This window comes from Oncorhynchus tshawytscha, unplaced genomic scaffold, assembly GCF_018296145.1.
Source record: "Oncorhynchus tshawytscha isolate Ot180627B unplaced genomic scaffold, Otsh_v2.0 Un_scaffold_6975_pilon_pilon, whole genome shotgun sequence".
Taxonomy (NCBI): Eukaryota; Metazoa; Chordata; class Actinopteri; order Salmoniformes; family Salmonidae; genus Oncorhynchus; species Oncorhynchus tshawytscha.
In genome coordinates this window covers 184,155-204,770 of record NW_024609696.1, presented here as the reverse complement: position 1 = coordinate 204,770, position 20,616 = coordinate 184,155, and the positions used below count along the sequence as shown (strand labels likewise).

General features: G+C 45.6%; 1 protein-coding gene across 1 annotated transcript; it reads left to right on the top strand.

The window, feature by feature from the left end:
* Window positions 1–7,005: 7,005 nt before the first annotated feature.
* LOC121845506 (golgin subfamily A member 6-like protein 22) lies at window positions 7,006–18,768 on the top strand. Its single transcript, XM_042317008.1, has 4 exons — window positions 7,006–8,205; window positions 11,195–11,263; window positions 17,290–17,385; window positions 17,801–18,768. Exons 1-4 carry the CDS (start codon window positions 8,095–8,097, stop codon window positions 17,891–17,893), a joined length of 369 nt encoding a protein of 122 aa, XP_042172942.1. The 5' UTR covers window positions 7,006–8,094; the 3' UTR covers window positions 17,894–18,768.
* Window positions 18,769–20,616: the final 1,848 nt, after the last annotated feature.

Below are 20,616 nucleotides of genomic sequence, written 5' to 3'. Positions count from 1 at the left end.
GATCCCTGTCTCTCCTGTTGTGTCCTCTTCTAGGCCAGTGATCCCTGTCTCTCCTGTTGTGTCCTCTTCTAGGCCAGTGATCCCTCTCTCTCCTGTCCTTTCCTCTTCTTGTGTTACTGAGGCTTGAATGGTGACCTCATGGGTAAATCACTGCCAGCCCAGGCACATTCTGTAGTGGGTGGTACCCAGGTCTGGCAAACAACACAAACATGACAACAGTCCCACCAGCTGACATGACACCCAACCCCCCCATCAGAGCCTCAGGGAAGAGCATTGACAGCCCCAGCAGCTCCATCAGTCACCCCGTGGTGGCATGACAACCCACAACCCCCCGTCAGAGCCTCAGGGAAGAGCATGACACCCCCAGCAGCTCCATCAGTCACCCCGTGGTGGAACGACACCCCAGCAGCTCCATCAGTCACCCCGTGGTGGAACGACACCCCCAGCAGCTCCATCAGTCACCCCGTGGTGGAACGACACTCCCAGCAGCTCCATCAGTCACCCCGTGGTGGAACGACACCCCCAGCAGCTCCATCAGTCACCCCGTGGTGGCACGACACCCCCAGCAGCTCCATCAGTCACCCGTGGTGGCATCAGTCACCCCCGTGGTGGCATGACACCCCAGCAGCTCCATCAGTCACCCCGTGGTGGAACGACACCCCCAGCAGCTCCATCAGTCACCCCGTGGTGGAACGACACCCCCAGCAGCTCCATCAGTCACCCCGTGGTGGCACGACACCCCCAGCAGCTCCATCAGTCACCCGTGGTGGCATGACACCCCCAGCAGCTCCATCAGTCACCCGTGGTGGCATGACACCCCCAGCAGCTCCATCAGTCACCCCGTGGTGGAACGACACCCCCAGCAGCTCCATCAGTCACCCCGTGGTGGAACGACACCCCCAGCAGCTCCATCAGTCACCCGTGGTGGCACGACACCCCCAGCAGCTCCATCAGTCACCCGTGGTGGCATGACACCCCCAGCAGCTCCATCAGTCACCCCGTGGTGGCACGACACCCCCAGCAGCTCCATCAGTCACCCCGTGGTGGAACGACACCCCCAGCAGCTCCATCAGTCACCCCGTGGCAGCGTTTCTTTATTAGTGGGAGAGTGCCACTTCTGACAGGACGCTGCTGAAATAGCTGCCATCTCTGAGACGTGTGGTCACGCTGTAACATGGGAGGATCACTGGACACACACTGGCTATAATAGTGATCAGTGGACAAACAACGGGACATCACACAGAGAGACGGACCAGAGGACTCTACAGAGAGACAGACCAGAGGACTCTACGGAGACACAGAGAGACAGACCAGAGGACTCTACAGAGACACAGAGAGACAGACCAGAGGACTCTACAGAGAGACAGACCAGAGGACTCTACAGAGAGACAGACCAGAGGACTCTACAGAGAGACAGACCAGAGGACTCTACGGAGACACAGAGAGACAGACCAGAGGACTCTACAGAGAGACAGACCAGAGGACTCTACAGAGAGACAGACCAGAGGACTCTACAGAGAGACAGACCAGAGGACTCTACGGACACACAGAGAGACAGACCAGAAGACTCTACGAACACACAGAAGGCTGCAGCCTACCAGACCAGGCCTCAGGTCAGTGCATCTGACTGCCTTGACTAGGACAGTAACTTATAGTAGGACAATACTGGAACAAATGCAAATAACATATTCTATTTGAATTAGTAGTCTTAAATTAGTAGTACTAATAGACAATGAGTATTGTGTGAGAAGGTTTAATGTGACTGAGTGTGGAGCTGTTGGCATGGTAACTAACTATTAGTGGTTAACTGTGAATTTACCAACTGTGTGTGTGTGTGTGTGTTTTAACTATGTATTTGCTAACTGGGGAGCATGTGTGTGTGTAAAGTTTACTGCAATATGTCAACTGTACTAACTGTGTATTAACTGTAGATGTGTGTGTAGTAACTGTGTAGTAACTGTAGCTGTGTGTGTAGTAACTGTGTAGTAACTGTAGCTGTGTGTGTAGTAACTGTAGCTGTGTGTGTAGTAACTGTAGCTGTGTGTGTAGTAACTGTAGCTGTGTGTGTAGTAACTGTGCATTAACTGTACCTGTGTGTGTAGTAACTGTGTAGTAACTGTGTAGTAACTGTGTCCTTCCTGTCCAGGATGGACCATGTTGTTAAGTTTGAAGGGATCCCCATGTCTAAGGTAACTGTAGCTGTGTGTGTAGTAACTGTAGCTGTGTGTGTAGTATGCCCATGTCTAAGGTAACTGTAGCTGTGTGTGTAGTATTCCCATGTCTAAGGTAACTGTAGCTGTGTGTGTAGTATCCCCATGTCTAAGGTAACTGTAGCTGTGTGTGTAGTATTCCCATGTCTAAGGTAACTGTAGCTGTGTGTGTAGTATTCCCATGTCTAAGGTAACTGTAACCTGTTGGCCAACTTTAACAAAGACATGTGCATCTCATTGGGACGTACATGGTTCTCTCCTGGGTTCTTGTACACTAAGACTTCAGTGCCTTCAAGACAAACTGGGAACTCTGGAAAAAATGAGCTCAAACTGGGACAAATCATTTTGAGCGGTCATCCAACTCGGAATTCCAACGCGGGAACTCAGGCATCTTTCTAGAGCTCTGACCTTCTGACCTGAAGATCACTTACATCATGATTTGAACTCCCCCTGAGTTCCCAGTTGTCTTAAAAGCACAATCAGTCTCCTCCTCTAGTCCATGGGGGGAGGATATGAGATCATGATGTCATTCTGTAGTCCATGGGGGAGGATATGATATCATGATGTCATTCTGTAGTCCATGGGGGGAGGATATGAGATCATGATGTCATTCTGTAGTCCATGGGGGAGGATATGAGATCATGATGTCATTCTGTAGTTTATGGGGGATGTTATGATATCATGATGTCATTCTGTAGTTCACGAGGGTGATGTTATGAGATCATGATGTCATTCTGTAGTCCATGGGGGAGGATATGAGATCATGATGTCATTCTGTAGTCCATGGGGGAGGATATGAGATCATGATGTCATTCTGTAGTCCATGGGGGAGGATATGAGATCATGATGTCATTCTGTAGTCCATGGGGGAGGATATGAGATCATGATGTCATTCTGTAGTCCATGGGGGGAGGATATGAGATCATGATGTCATTCTGTAGTTCACGAGGGTGATGTTATGAGATCATGATGTCATTCTGTAGTCCATGGGGGGAGGATATGATATAATGATGTCATTCTGTAGTTCACGAGGGGGATGTTATTAGATCATGATGTCATACTGTAGTTCACGAGGGGGATGTTATTAGATCATGATGTCATTCTGTAGTTCACGAGGGGGATGTTATTAGATCATGATGTCATTATGTAGTTCACGAGGGGGATGTTATTAGATCATGATGTCAAATCAAATCAAATCAAATCAAATTTTATTTGTCACATACACATGGTTAGCAGATGTTAATGCGAGTGTAGCGAAATGCTTGTGCTTCTAGTTCCGACAATGCAGTAATAACGAGCAAGTAATCTAACTAACAATTCCAAAAAAAAACTACTGTCATACACAGTGTAAGGGGATAAAGAATATGTACATAAGGATATATGAATGAGTGATGGTACAGAGCAGCATAGGCAAGATACAGTAGATGATATCGAGTACAGTATATACATATGAGATAAGTATGTAAACCAAGTGGCATAGTTAAAGTGGCTAGTGATACATGTATTACATAAGGATGCAGTCGATGATATAGAGTACAGTATCAACGTATGCATATGAGATGAACAATGTAGGGTAAGTAACATTATATAAGGTAGCATTGTTTAAAGTGGCTAGTGATATATTTACATCATTTCCCATCAATTCCCATGATTAAAGTGGCTGGAGTAGAGTCAGTGTCATTGACAGTGTGTTGGCAGTAGCCACTCAATGTTAGTGGTGGCTGTTTAACAGTCTGATGGCCTTGAGATAGAAGCTGTTTTTCAGTCTCTCGGTCCTAGCTTTGATGCACCTGTACTGACCTCGCCTTCTGGATGGCAGCGGGGTGAACAGGCAGTGGCTCGGGTGGTTGATGTCCTTGATGATCTTTATGGCCTTCCTGTAGCATCGGGTGGTGTAGGTGTCCTGGAGGGCAGGTAGTTTGCCCCCGGTGATGCGTTGTGCAGACCTCACTACCCTCTGGAGAGCCTTACGGTTGAGGGCGGTGCAGTTGCCATACCAGGCGGTGATACAGCCCGCCAGGATGCTCTCGATTGTGCATCTGTAGAAGTTTGTGAGTGCTTTTGGTGACAAGCCGAATTTCTTCAGCCTCCTGAGGTTGAAGAGGCGCTGCTGCGCCTTCCTCACGATGCTGTCTGTGTGAGTGGACCAATTCAGTTTGTCTGTGATGTGTATGCCGAGGAACTTAAAACTTGCTACCCTCTCCACTACTGTTCCATCGATGTGGATGGGGGTGTTCCCTCTGCTGTTTCCTGAAGTCCACAATCATCTCCTTAGTTTTGTTGACGTTGAGTGTGAGGTTATTTTCCTGACACCACACTCCGAGGGCCCTCACCTCCTCCCTGTAGGCCGTCTCGTCGTTGTTGGTGATCAAGCCTACCACTGTTGTGATTGAGTTGGAGGCGTGCCCACGCAGTCGTGGGTGAACAGGGAGTACAAACTTGATGATTGAGTTAGAACAGCATTCTCACATAGGTCGATGGGTTAGGGCAGTGTGCAGTGTGGTTGAGATTGCATCGTCTGTGGACCTATTTGGGCGGTAAGCAAATTGGAGTGGGTCAAGGGTGTCAGGTAGGGTGGAGGTGATATGGTCCACGCACTTCAGATGACGGATGTCGTAGTCGTTTAGCTCAGTTACCTTAGCTTTCTTGGGAACAGGAACAATGGTGGCCCTCTTGAAGCATGTGGGAACAGCAACAGGGAGCCTTGCGAGGGTTAACAGGTCTTAGAGGGCTCTGCCTGAAGCAAGCATTGTGGGGCTCACATAGGTATTCTGGTCCGTGACTGGGCTGGGTTTCTTCCTGTAGTCCGTGATTGACTGTAGACCCTGCCACATACCTCTTGTGTCTGAGCCGTTGAATTGAGATTCTACTTTGTCTCTGTACTGGCGCTTAGCTTGTTTGATAGCCTTGCGGAGGGAATAGCTGCACTGTTTGTATTCAGTCATGTTACCAGACACCTTGCCCTGATTAAAAGCAGTGGTTCGTGCCTTCAGTTTCACACGAATGCTGCCATCAATCCACGGTTTCTGGTTAGGGAATGTTTTAATCGTTGCTATGGGAACGACATCTTCAACGCACGTTCTAATGAACTCGCACACCGTATCAGCGTATTCGTCAATGTTGTTGTCTGACGCAATACGAAACATCTCCCAGTCCACGTGATGGAAGCAGTCTTGGAGTGTGGAGTCAGCTTGGTCGGACCAGCGTTGGACAGACCTCAGCGTGGGAGCTTCTTGTTTTAGTTTCTGTCTGTAGGCAGGGATCAACAAAATGGAGTCGTGGTCAGCTTTTCCGAAAGGGGGCGGGGCAGGGCCTTATATGCGTCGCGGAAGTTAGAGTAACAATGATCCAGGGTCTTTCCACCCCTGGTTGCGCAATCGATATGCTGATAAAATTTAGGGAGTCTTGTTTTCAGATTAGCCTTGTTAAAATCCCCAGCTACAATGAATGCAGCCTCCGGATAAATCGTTTCCAGTTTGCAGAGAGTTAAATAAAGTTCGTTCAGAGCCATCGATGTGGCTGCTTGGGGGATATATACGGCTGTGATTATAATCGAAGAGAATTCTCTTGGTAGATAATGCGGTCTACATTTGATTGTGAGGAATTCTAAATCAGGTGAACAGAAGGATTTGAGTTCCTGTATGTTTCTTTCATCACACCATGTCACGTTGGCCATAAGACATACGCCCCCGCCCGTCTTCTTACCAGAAAGATGTTTGTTTCTGTCGGCGCGATGCGTGGAGAAACCCGCTGGCTGCACCGCTTCGGATTGCGTCTCTCCAGTGAGCCATGTTTCCGTGAAGCAAAGAACGTTACAGTCTCTGATGTCCCTCTGGAATGCTACCCTTGCTCGGATTTCATCAACCTTGTTGTCAAGAGACTGGACATTGGCAAGAAGAATGCTAGGGAGTGGTGCACGATGTGCCCGTCTCCGGAGTCTGACCAGAAGACCGCTTCGTTTCCCTCTTTTTCTGAGTCGTTTTTTTTTTGGTCGCTGCATGTGATCCACTCGGTTACACTGGTTGTAAGGCAGAACACAGGATCCGCGTCGCGAAAAACATATTCTTGGTCGTACTGATGGTGAGTTGACGCTGATCTTATATTCAGTAGTTCTTCTCGGCTGTATGTAAAGAAACCTAAGATGACCTGGGGTACTAGTGTAAGAAATAACACGTAAAAAAACAAAAAACTGCATAGTTTCCTAGGAACGCGAAGCGAGGCGGCCATCTCTGTCGGCGCCGGAAGTACAAAAGTGTCGTTCTGTAGTTCACGAGGGGGATGTTATTAGATCATGATGTCATTCTGTAGTTCACGAGGGGGATGTTATTAGATCATGATGTCATTATGTAGTTCACGAGGGGGATGTTATTAGATCATGATGTCATTCTGTAGTTCACGAGGGGATGTTATTAGATCATGATGTCATTCTGAGTGTCATGATGTCGTTATGTAGTTCACGAGGGGATGTTATTAGATCATGATGTCGTTATGTAGTTCACGAGGGGATGTTATTAGTCATGATGTCATTCTGTAGTTCATGTTATTAGATCATGATGTCATTATGTAGTTCCACGAGGGGATGTTATTAGATCATGATGTCATTATGTAGTTCACGAGGGGGATGTTATGATATCATGATGTCATTCTGTAGTCCAGGAGGGGATGTTATTAGATCATGATGTCATACTGTAGTTCACGAGGGGATGTTATTAGATCATGATGTCATTATGTAGTCCACGAAGGGGATGTTATTAGATCATGATGTCGTTCTGTAGTTCACAAGGGGATGGCCGCATTCAAGTACTAGTCGGAACTAGGAAACTCTGAAATGTACAAATTGTTAACTGGTTACAGTTATACACATGCAGCTTTCAATGTATCAGCAAGTTGGATATTTCAGAGTTACCTAGTTCTAACTAGCATATGAACGTGGCATCATGACGTGTTCAAAACAACTGGGAACTCTGAAAAAAACACTGTCATGCCACTTAAAGTTCCAACTCGGGAACTCAGGAAAAAAACACTGTCATGCCACTTAAAGTTCCAACTCGGGAACTCAGGCCTCTTTCTAAAGCTCAAACTTTCCGACCTGAAGATCACTGAAGTCATGATTTGACCTAGCATTTTTCAGAGTTTCCTGTTTTAAACGCAGCAAGATTCTGAGTTGGTTGACCAACTGGTTGGTTGACCAACTGGTTGGTTGTCTAATCATTTTTCCAAGTAAGAGCTCATTTTTTAGAGTCTGAAATTTCCGATTTACGAGATTCCAGGTCCCAGCCGTTTTGAACGTGACAGATGTCATCCCAGTGAGGGGGATGTGATGATGTCATTCTGTAGTCCATGAGAGGGATGTGATGATGTCATTCTATAGTCCATGAGGGGGATGTGATGATGTCATTCTGTAGTCCATGAGAGGGATGTGATGATGTCATTCTATAGTCCATGAGAGGGATGTGATGATGTCATTCTATAGTCCATGAGAGGGATGTGATGATGTCATTCTGTAGTCCGTGAGGGGGATGTGATGATGTCATTCTATAGTCCATGAGAGGGATGTGATGATGTCATTCTGTAGTCCATGAGAGGGATGTGATGATGTCATTCTGTAGTCCATGAGAGGGATGTGATGATGTCATTCTGTAGTCCGTGAGGGGGATGTGATGATGTCATTCTATAGTCCATGAGAGGGATGTGATGATGTCATTCTGTAGTCCATGAGAGGGATGTGATGATGTAATTCTGTAGTCCATGAGAGGGATGTGATGATGAAATTCTGTAATCCGTGAGAGGGATGTGATGATGTCATTCTGTAGACCATGAGAGGGATGTGATGATGTCATTCTGTAGTCCATGGGAGGGATGTGATGATGTCATTCTGTAGTCCATGAGAGGGATGTGTAAGGAGGAGGACTATGCGTTCCTGGGAGAGAAGGGGAAAAGCCACAAGGAGACAGACACGCTGGGAGAAGACTGGAAGGAAGACAAAGTGGAGAGGGTGAGTATATACCTCTATCTCTCTAGGAGAGGGTGAATATCTACCTCTATCTCTCTCTAGGAGAGGGTGGATATCTACCTCTATCTCTCTCTCTAGGAGAGGGTGGATATCTACCTCTATCTCTCTCTAGGAGAGGGTGGATATCTACCTCTATCTCTCTCTAGGGGAGGGTGGATATCTACCTCTATCTCTCTAGGAGAGGGTGGATATCTACCTCTCTCTCTCTAGGAGAGGGTGAATATCTACCTCTATCTCTCTCTAGGAGAGGGTGGATATCTACCTCTATCTCTCTCTAGGAGAGGGTGGATATCTACCTCTATCTCTCTAGGAGAGGGTGGACATCTACCTCTCTATCTCTCTCTAGGAGAGGGTGGATATCTACCTCTATCTCTCTCTAGGAGAGGGTGGATATCTACCTCTATCTCTCTAGGAGAGGGTGGATATCTACCTCTATCTCTCTCTAGGAGAGGGTGGATATCTACCTCTATCTCTCTCTAGGAGAGGGTGGATATCTACCTCTATCTCTCTCTAGGAGAGGGTGGATATCTACCTCTCTAGGAGAGGGTGGATATCTACCTCTATCTCTCTCTAGGAGAGGGTGGATATCTACCTCTATCTCTCTCTAGGAGAGGGTGGATATCTACCTCTATCTCTAGGAGAGGGTGAATATCTACCTCTATCTCTCTAGGAGAGGGTGGACATTTTCCTCTCTCTCTAGGAGAGGGTGAATTTATACCTCTATCTCTCTAGGAGAGGGTGGATATCTACCTCTATCTCTCTCTAGGAGAGGGTGGATATCTACCTCTATCTCTCTAGGAGAGGGTGGATATCTACCTCTCTCTCTCTCTAGGAGAGGGTGGATATCTACCTCTATCTCTCTCTAGGAGAGGGTGGATATCTACCTCTATCTCTCTCTAGGAGAGGGTGGATATCTACCTCTATCTCTCTAGGAGAGGGTGGATATCTACCTCTATCTCTCTAGGAGAGGGTGGATATCTACCTCTATCTCTCTCTAGGAGAGGGTGGATATCTACCTCTATCTCTCTAGGAGAGGGTGGATATCTACCTCTATCTCTCTAGGAGAGGGTGGATATCTACCTCTATCTCTCTCTAGGAGAGGGTGGATATCTACCTCTATCTCTCTCTAGGAGAGGGTGAGTATCTACCTCTATCTCTCAAAGAGAGGGTGGACATCTACGTCTGTCTCTCTAGGAGAGGGTGGATATCTACCTCTATCTCTCTCTCTAGGAGAGGGTGGATAACTACCTCTATCTCTCTCTAGGAGAGGGTGGATATCCACCTGTATCTCTCTAGGAGAGGGTGGATATCTACCTCTATCTCTCTCTCTAGGAGAGGGTGGATATCTACCTCTATCTCTCTAGGAGAGGGTGGATATCTACCTCTATCTCTCTCTCTAGGAGAGGGTGGATATCTACCTCTATCTCTCTAGGAGAGGGTGGATATCTACCTCTATCTCTCTCTAGGAGAGGGTGGATATCTACCTCTATCTCTCTAGGAGAGGGTGGATATCTACCTCTATCTCTCTAGGAGAGGGTGGATATCTACCTCTATCTCTCTAGGAGAGGGTGGATATCTACCTCTATCTCTCTAGGAGAGGGTGGATATCTACCTCTATCTCTCTCTAGGAGAGGGTGGATATCTACCTCTATCTCTCTAGGAGAGGGTGGATATCTACCTCTATCTCTCTAGGAGAGGGTGGATATCTACCTCTATCTCTCTCTAGGAGAGGGTGGATATCTACCTCTATCTCTCTCTAGGAGAGGGTGGATATCTACCTCTATCTCTCTCTAGGAGAGGGTGGATATCTACCTCTATCTCTCTAGGAGAGGGTGGATATCTACCTCTATCTCTCTAGGAGAGGGTGGATATCTACCTCTATCTCTCTAGGAGAGGGTGGATATCTACCTCTATCTCTCTCTAGGAGAGGGTGAATATCTACCTCTCTAAGAGAGGGTGGATATCTACCTCTATCTCTCTAGGAGAGGGTGGATATCTACCTCTATCTCTCTAGGAGAGGGTGGATATCTACCTCTATCTCTCTAGGAGAGGGTGGATATCTACCTCTCTCTCTCTCTAGGAGAGGGTGGATATCTACCTCTATCTCTCTCTAGGAGAGGGTGGATATCTACCTCTATCTCTCTAGGAGAGGGTGGATATCTACCTCTATCTCTCTAGGAGAGGGTGGATATCTACCTCTATCTCTCTCTAGGAGAGGGTGGATATCTACCTCTATCTCTCTAGGAGAGGGTGGATATCTACCTCTATCTCTCTAGGAGAGGGTGGATATCTACCTCTATCTCTCTCTAGGAGAGGGTGGATATCTACCTCTATCTCTCTCTAGGAGAGGGTGAGTATCTACCTCTATCTCTCAAAGAGAGGGTGGACATCTACGTCTGTCTCTCTAGGAGAGGGTGTATATCTACCTCTATCTCTCTCTAGGAGAGGGTGGATATCTACCTCTCTCTCTCTAGGAGAGGGTGGATATCTACCTCTATCTCTCTAGGAGAGGGTGGATATCTACCTCTATCTCTCTAGGAGAGGGTGGATATCTACCTCTATCTCTCTAGGAGAGGGTGGATATCTACCTCTATCTCTCTCTAGGAGAGGGTGGATATCTACCTCTCTAAGAGAGGGTGGATATCTACCTCTATCTCTCTAGGAGAGGGTGGATATCTACCTCTATCTCTCTAGGAGAGGGTGGATATCTACCTCTATCTCTCTAGGAGAGGGTGGATATCTACCTCTATCTCTCTAGGAGAGGGTGGATATCTACCTCTATCTCTCTAGGAGAGGGTGGATATCTACCTCTATCTCTCTAGGAGAGGGTGGATATCTACCTCTCTCTCTCTAGGAGAGGGTGGATATCTACCTGAGATTATTATTTTCTCTGGCCCTTTGTGATTTTACTGGTTCATAACTGCAGCAGTGCGATGTAACTTCCTGTGATGTAACTTCCTATGGTTGCCAGGTGCGGCGGCGTCGGGAGCGAGTGCAGCAGGAGCAGGACAGAATCCGAGACCTGGAGGAGAGTAGGAAGGTAACACACACAGAGAGCCTTTTAATAACCTCACATCCCTCAACACTGCCATGAAGCCAGGCTGCAGTAACTGAAGGTGATTTATATATCACTGGCTTTATATATCACTGGCTTTATAATATCACTGGCTGTCCACATCACTGGCTTTAAACATCACTGGATGTCCACATCACTGACTGTCCACATCACTGGCTTTATACATCACTGGCTTTATACATCACTGGCTTTATACATAACTGGCTTTATATATCACTGGCTGTCCACATCACTGGCTTTATACATCACTGGCTGTCCACATCACTGGCTTTATACATCACTGGCTGTCCACATCACTGACTGTCCACATCACTGGCTGTCCACATCACTGACTGTCCACATCACTGACTGTCCACATTATTGACTGTCCACATCACTGGCTTTATACATCACTGGCTGTACACATCACTGACTGTCCACATCACTGGATGTCCACATCAGTGACTGTCCACATCACTGGCTTTATACATCACTGGCTGTCCACATTACTGGCTTTATACATCACTAGCTGTCCACATCACTGACTGTCCACATCACTGACTGTCCACATCACTGGCTTTATACATCACTGGATGTCCACATCACTGGCTTTATACATCACTGGCTTTATATATCACTGGCTTTATACATCACTGGCTTTATATATCACTGGCTTTATATATCACTGGCTTTATAATATCACTGGCTGTCCACATCACTGGCTTTAAACATCACTGGATGTCCACATCACTGACTGTCCACATCACTGGCTTTATACATCACTGGCTTTATACATCACTGGCTTTATATATCACTGGCTGTCCACATCACTGGCTTTATACATCACTGGCTGTCCACATCACTGGCTTTATACATCACTGGCTGTCCACATCACTGGCTGTCCACATCACTGACTGTCCACATCACTGACTGTCCACATTATTGACTCCACATCACTGGCTTTATACATCACTGGCTGTACACATCACTGACTGTCCACATCACTGGATGTCCACATCACTGACTGTCCACATCACTGGCTTTATACATCACTGGCTGTCCACATTACTGGCTTTATACATCACTGGCTGTCCACATCACTGACTGTCCACATCACTGGATGTCCACATCACTGACTGTCCACATCACTGGCTTTATACATCACTGGATGTCCACATCACTGGCTTTATACATCACTGGCTTTATATATCACTGGCTTTATACATCACTGGCTTTATATATCACTGGCTTTATATATCACTGGCTTTATAATATCACTGGCTGTCCACATCACTGGCTTTAAACATCACTGGATGTCCACATCACTGACTGTCCACATCACTGGCTTTATACATCACTGGCTTTATACATCACTGGCTTTATACATACCTGGCTTTATATATCACTGGCTGTCCATATCACTGGCTTTATACATCACTGGCTGTCCACATCACTGGCTTTATACATCACTGACTGTCCACATCACTGGCTTTATATATCACTGGCTGTCCACCTCACTGGCTTTATACATCACTGGCTGTCCACATCACTGGCTTTATACATCACTGACTGTCCACATCACTGGCTTTATACATCACTGGCTGTCCACATTACTGGCTTTATACATCACTGGATGTCCACATCACTGACTGTCCACATCACTGGCTTTATACATCACTGGATGTCCACATCACTGGCTTTATACATCACTGGCTTTATACATCATTGGCTTTATATTTCACTGGCTTTATATATCACTGGCTTTATAATATCACTGGCTGTACACATCACTGGCTTTATACATCACTTGATGTCCACATCACTGACTGTCCACATCACTGGCTTTATACGTCACTGGCTTTATACATCACTGGCTTTATACATCACTGGCTTTATATATCACTGGCTTTATACATCACTGGCTCTCCACATCACTGGCTTTATACATCACTGGCTGTCCACATCACTGACTGTCCACATCACTGGCTTTATACATCACTGGCTTTATACATCACTGACTGTCCAGATCACTGGCTTTATACATCACTGGCTTTATACATCACTGGCTTTATTATATCACTGGCTTTATTATATCACTGGCTGTCCACATCACTGGCTGTCCACATCACTGGATGTCCACATCACTGACTGTCCACATCACTGGCTTTATACATCACTGGCTTTATACATCACTGGTTTAATATATCACTGACTGTCCAGATCACTGGCTTTATACATCACTGGCTTTATACCATCACTGGCTTTATCCATCACTGGCTTTATACATCACTGGCTGTCCACATCACTGGCTTTATACATCACTGGCTTTATACATCACTGGCTTTATATATCACTGACTGTCCAGATCACTGGCTTTATACATCACTGGCTTTATACCATCACTGGCTTTATACATCACTGGCTTTATACATCACTGGCTGTCCACATCACTGGCTTTATACATCACTGGATGTCCACATCACTGACTGTCCACATCACTGGCTTTATACATCACTGGCTTTATATATCACTGGCTTTATATATCACTGACTGTCCAGATCACTGGCTTTATACATCACTGGCTTTATACCATCACTGGCTTCATACATCACTGGCTTTATACATCACTGGCTGTCCACATCACTGGCTTTATACATCACTGGCTTTATATATCACTGGCTTTATACATCACTGGCTCTCCACATCACTGGCTCTCCACATCACTGGCTTTATACATCACTGGCTGTCCACATCACTGACTGTCCACATCACTGGCTTTATACATCACTGGCTTTATACATCACTGACTGTCCAGATCACTGGCTTTATACATCACTGGCTTTGTATATCACTGGCTGTCCACATCACAGGCTTTATACATCACTGGCTTCATACCATCACTGGCTTTATACATCACTGGCTTTATACATCACTGGCTGTCCACATCACTGGCTGTCCACATCACTGGCTTTATACATCACTGGCTTTATACATCACTGGCTTTATACATCACTGGCTGTCCACATCACTGGCTTTATACATCACTGGCTGTCCACATCACTGGCTTTATACATCACTGACTGTCCACATCACTGGCTTTATACATCACTGGCTTTATACATCACTGGCTGTCCACATCACTGGCTTTATACATCACTGACTGTCCACATCACTGGCTTTATACATCACTGGCTTTATACATCACTGGCTTTATACATCACTGGATGTCCACATCACTGGCTTTATATATCACTGGCTTTATATATCACTGGCTTTATAATATAACTGGCTGTCCACATCACTGGCTTTATACATCACTGGCTTTATACATCACTGGCTTTATATATCACTGGCTGTCCACATCACTGACTTTATATATCACTGGCTTTATATATCACTGACTGTCCAGATCACTGGCTTTATACATCACTGGCTTTATACCATCACTGGCTTTATACATCACTGGCTTTATACATCACTGGCTGTCCACATCACTGGCTTTATAAATCACTGGATGTCCACATCACTGGCTGTCCACATCACTGACTGTCCAGATCACTGGCTTTATACATCACTGGCTTTATACATCACTGACTGTCCAGATCACTGGCTTTATACATCACTGGCTTTATATATCACTGGCTGTCCACATCACTGGCTTTATACATCACTGGCTTCATATATCACTGACTGTCCAGATCACTGGCTTTATACATCACTGGCTTTATACCATCACTGGCTTTATACATCACTGGCTGTCCACATCACTGGCTTTATACATCACTGGCTGTCCACATCACTGGCTTTATACATCACTGACTGTCCACATCACTGGCTTTATACATCACTGGCTTTATACATCACTGGCTGTCCACATCACTGGCTTTATAATATCACTGGCTGTCCACATCACTGGCTTTATACATCACTGGCTGTCCACATCACTGGCTTTATACATCACTGACTGTCCACATCACTGGCTTTATACATCACTGGCTTTATATATCACTGGCTTTATACCATCACTGGCTTTATACCATCACTGGCTTTATACCATCACTGGCTTTATACCATCACTGGCTTTATACATCACTGGCTTTATACATCACTGGCTTTATACATCACTGGCTTTATACATCACTGACTTTATACATCACTGACTTTATACATCACTGACTTTATACATCAAATCAAATTTATTTATATAGCCCTTCATACATCGACTGATATCTCAAAGTGCTGTACAGAAACCCAGCCTAAAACCCCAAACAGCAAGCAATGCAGGTGTAGAAGCACGGTGGCTAGGAAAAACTCCCTAGAAAGGCCAAAACCTAGGAAGAAACCTAGAGAGGAACCAGGCTATGTGGGGTGGCCAGTCCTCTTCTGGCTGTGCCGGGTGGAGATTATAACAGAACATGGCCAAGATGTTCAAATGTCCATAAATGACCAGTATGGTCGTATAATAATAAGGCAGAACAGTTGAAACTGGAGCAGCAGCACGGTCAGGTGGACTGGGGACAGCAAGGACTCATCATGTCAGGTAGTCCTGGGGCATGGTCCTAGGGCTCAGGTCAGTTGAAACTGGAGCAGCAGCACAGCCAGGTGGACTGGGGACAGCAAGGAGTCATCATGTCAGGTAGTCCTGGGTCATGGTCCTAGGGCTCAGGTCCTCCGAGAGAGAGAGAGAGAAAGAGAGAATTAGAGAACGCACACTTAGATTCACACAGGACACCGAATAGGACAGGAGAGGTACTCCAGATATAACAAACTGACCCTAGCCCCCCAACACATTAACTACTGCAGCATAAATACTGGAGGCTGAGACAGGAGGGGTCAGGAGACACTGTGGCCCCATCCGAGGACACCCCCAGACAGGGCCAAACAGGAAGGATATAACCCCACCCACTTTGCCAAAGCACAGCCCCCACACCACTACATCACTGGCTTTATACATCACTGGCTGTCCACATCACTGGCTGTCCACATCACTGGCTTTATACATCACTGGCTGTCCACATCACTGGCTTTATACATCACTGGCTGTCCACATCACTGGCTGTCCACATCACTGGCTGTCCACATCACTGGCTTTATACATCACTGGCTGTCCACATCACTGGCTGTCCACATCACTGGCTGTCCACATCACTGGCTTTATACATCACTGGCTCTCCACATCACTGGCTTTATACATCACTGATTGTCCACATCACTGGCTGTCCACATCACTGGCTTTATACATCACCTACTGTCCACATCACTGGCTTTATACATCACCTACTGTCCACATCACTGGCTTTATACATCACTGGCTGTCCACATCACTGGCTTTATACATCACTGGCTTTATACATCACTGGCTTTATACATCACTCGCTGTCCACATCACTGGCTTTATACATCACTCGCTGTCCACATCACTGGCTTTATACATCACTGGCTGTCCACATCACTGGCTTTATACATCACTGGCTGTCCACATCACTGGCTTTATACATCACTGGCTGCCTGCAACCACATGTAACAACAAACTGATGGAGCTACAGACTGACAGAACTCTCTCTCTCTATAGAAGCACATGTATCAACAAGCTTCAGACTTACACAAGTCACACAGTGTGTCTGGCCTTGGCCATCATGTTTGTTTCATTTCCAGCCATTCTCATCTATCAACCATAGACACCTAAATACAACAAGCCACTTCCCTGCCTGTAGAGCTGTGTGTGTGTGTGTGTGTGTGTCTGTGTGTTGTTGACGAGATGCCAAAACATGTTTGGAGAGATTACAAGGTAGGAGCGTTTCTGATTGAACAGTTTCCAGATGTAGAACTCTATCTGTGCAGCAGCCACACACACACACAGGAAACAGTATCCCGGCGGGCTCTGCTGAGGCATGTAACTGTCAGGGGTCAGGGTTTAGAGGTCAGGGGTCAGACCAAGCCCTTTCCATCAAGAGGGAAGAGAGGAGTAACATGCCTGTGTGTGTGTGTGTGTGTGTGTGTGTGTGTGTCAGGAAAAGGAGCAGCTGTGGCGTCATCATGTAGCAGAGTTGGCCTCCACTCAGGAACAAAGACTCAGAGAAAGACTGGCACGACTCCGTCGCTTCAGGGTAGCACACACACACACACACACAACGGCTCGTTCACACACACCTATTCATTCCTAGAGGTTGACACCATGTCAAATAAATTTGAACCTTTGCAGCTGATCGAAAGCTGTGAGGACAACATGGACATACCTCAGGTTAACATCAAAGAACAGCTTTAGGAGATCTAGAAACACATCTAATGTTTCAAACATGAACATTGAGGACCTACGTATCAGAACCCAACCTACAGGGTACAAAGACTGATACCATTTCTCCACACTGTGGTTCAGGAGTAGCAGGGACATTGAGGGTCTATGTACCAAAGACTGATACCATTTCTCCACACTGTGGTTCAGGAGTAGCAGGGATTTGCCACAATTAGATTCACTGAAGTGATGTGATCTGAGCGTGTGTGATGATGTCTCTCTCCCTGCAGGACTTCCAGAGGAGTGTGCTAGCAGAGGAGATGTCCCTCCAGACAGACTCTGAATCCAGCCAAGCCCTGGACCAGCTGCTTACCAGGATCTAGACAACATAGACCTGCAGGAAAGACCCATTTCACAACCAGTTCACAGACAACCTGTCCCTTCTAATCAGTATATATATCTATAGTCATCTCTCTCCACTTGTCTGCTGTTCAGTCTACAGAGTGATCTAGACTGTATAGATCTATAGTCATCTCTCTCCACTTGTCTGCTGTTCAGTCTACAAAGTAATCTAGACTGTATAGATCTATAGTCATCTCTCTGTATTAATAATAGGAGCTGTATTAGTAATAGGAGCTGTATTAGTAATAGGAGCTGTATTAGTAATAGGAGCTGTATTAGTAATAGGAGCTGTAGGAGCTGTATTAGTAATAGGAGCTGTATTAGTAATAGGAGCTGTATTAGTAATAGGAGCTGTATTAGTAATAGGAGCTGTATTAGTAATAGGAGCTGTAGGAGCTGTATTAGTAATAGGAGCTGTATTAGTAATAGGAGCTGTATTAGTAATAGGAGCTGTATTAGTAATAGGAGCTGTATTAGTAATAGGAGCTGTAGGAGCTGTATTAGTAATAGGAGCTGTATTAGTAATAGGAGCTGTAGGAGCTGTATTAGTAATAGGAGCTGTATTAGTAATAGGAGCTGTATTAGTAATAGGAGCTGTATTAGTAATAGGAGCTGTAGGAGCTGTATTAGTAATATGAGCTGTATTAGTAATAGGAGCTGTATTAGTAATAGGAGCTGTATTAGTAATAGGAGCTGTATTAGTAATAGGAGCTGTATTAGTAATAGGAGCTGTATTAGTAATAGGAGCTGTATTAGTAATAGGAGCTGTATTAGTAATAGGAGCTGTATTAGTAATAGGAGCTGTATTAGTAATAGGAGCTGTATTAGTAACAGGAGCTGTATTAGTAGTAGATGGACCCTGGACTGGGGGAGGGAGGGGGCTTGATCCAGGTCTGATGGACCCTGGGCTGGGGGAGGGGGGGGGGATCCAGGTCTGATGGATGTGTGTAGGATCTGTTTACGCAGATGTGTTCAGATCTAGGTGTGTCCTGGCAAACAGACTAGCCTGCCCTGTCTGTGTGTGTGTGCGTGTGTGTCCCTAGGCGTATGACACACTAAAGTAACTGTGTGCCTGGTTCTCTTTGATGAACCTTTAAAGGAGACCAGGACAAAAGATGTTGATGGACAGAGAGAGAGAAAATAATGGGGGGGAATAGAGAGAGAAAAGGAGGAAGGGAGAAACAGGTGTCTCCTTTGGTCTGCCATTGGCGAAGAGAAAGAGAGAGATGTCCCCTTAAGACCACAATCCTTTGTCTGTTTCTCCATCTCACCGCTGATCCCTCTCTTCCACCCAGAGGACAGACCTAGAGAACAGGACCTGTAGCTGGGACTAAACCAGAGCTATGAACTACCTGATCCCTCTCTTCCACCCAGAGGACAGACCTAGAGAACAGGACCTGTAGCTGAGACTAAACCAGAGCTATGAACTACCTGATCCCTCTCTTCCACCCAGAGGACAGACCTAGAGAACAGGACCTGTAGCTGAGACTAATCCAGAGCTCTGAACTGCTTGGGTTGCTTACTAACATACTGGGTTGGAACATGTTACGGTAACTAAGATCAGTGCCAGAACCATCACCAATAATGAGCTAATGGCTGAGTTTGTCAGAACATCCAGATATACTGTGTCACTGTAGTGTTTATGATATTGACTTCAGAATAAAAGCATACTTCACTGTAGTGTTTATGATATTGACTTCAGAATAAAAGCATACATCACTGTAGTGTTTATGATATTGCCTTCAGAATAAAAGCATACATCACTGTAGTGTTTATGATATTGCCTTCAGAATAAAAGCATACATCACTGTAGTGTTTATGATATTGACTTCAGAATAAAAGCATATGTCACTGTAGTGTTTATGATATTGACTTCAGAATAAAAGCATATGTCACTGTAGTGTTTATGATATTGACTTCAGAATAAAAGCATATGTCATTGTAGTGTTTATGATATTGACTTCAGAATAAAGGCATACTTCACTGTAGTGTTTATGATATTGACTTCAGAATAAAGGCATACTTCACTGTAGTGTTTATGATATTGACTTCAGAATAAAGGCATACATCACTGTCGTGTTTATGATATTGACTTCAAAATAAAAGCAGAGGAAAGAGTAACTGTTGTATGTCGTGTCTCTATTAGTGTGTCTGCATCTCTAGTGTGTGTGTGTGTGTGTGTGTGTGTGTGTGTGTGTGTGTGTGTGTGTGTGTGTGTGTGTGTGTGTGTATGTATGTATGTATGCGTTTCTAGAACAAAGAACATAAATGGAGGGCTACAGTTAGATTCTACCGCTCTCTCCTGTCCTCCATTACACTAACTCTATCCAGAGAATGACATACTGGTCTCTCTCCTGTCCTCCATTACACTAACTCTATCCAGAGAATGTCATACTGGTCTCTCTCCTGTCCTCCACTACACTAACTCTATCCAGAGAATGACATACTGGTCTCTCTCCTGTCCTCCATTACACTAACTCTATCCAGAGAATGACATACTGGTCTCTCTCCTGTCCTCCATTAATCTAACTCTATCCAGAGAATGACATGCTGGTCTCTCTCCTGTCCTCCATTACACTAACTCTATCCAGAGAATGACATACTGGTCTCTCTCCTGTCCTCCATTACACTAACTCTATCCAGAGAATGACATACTGGTCTCTCTCCTGTCCTCCATTAAACTAACTCTATCCAGAGAATGACA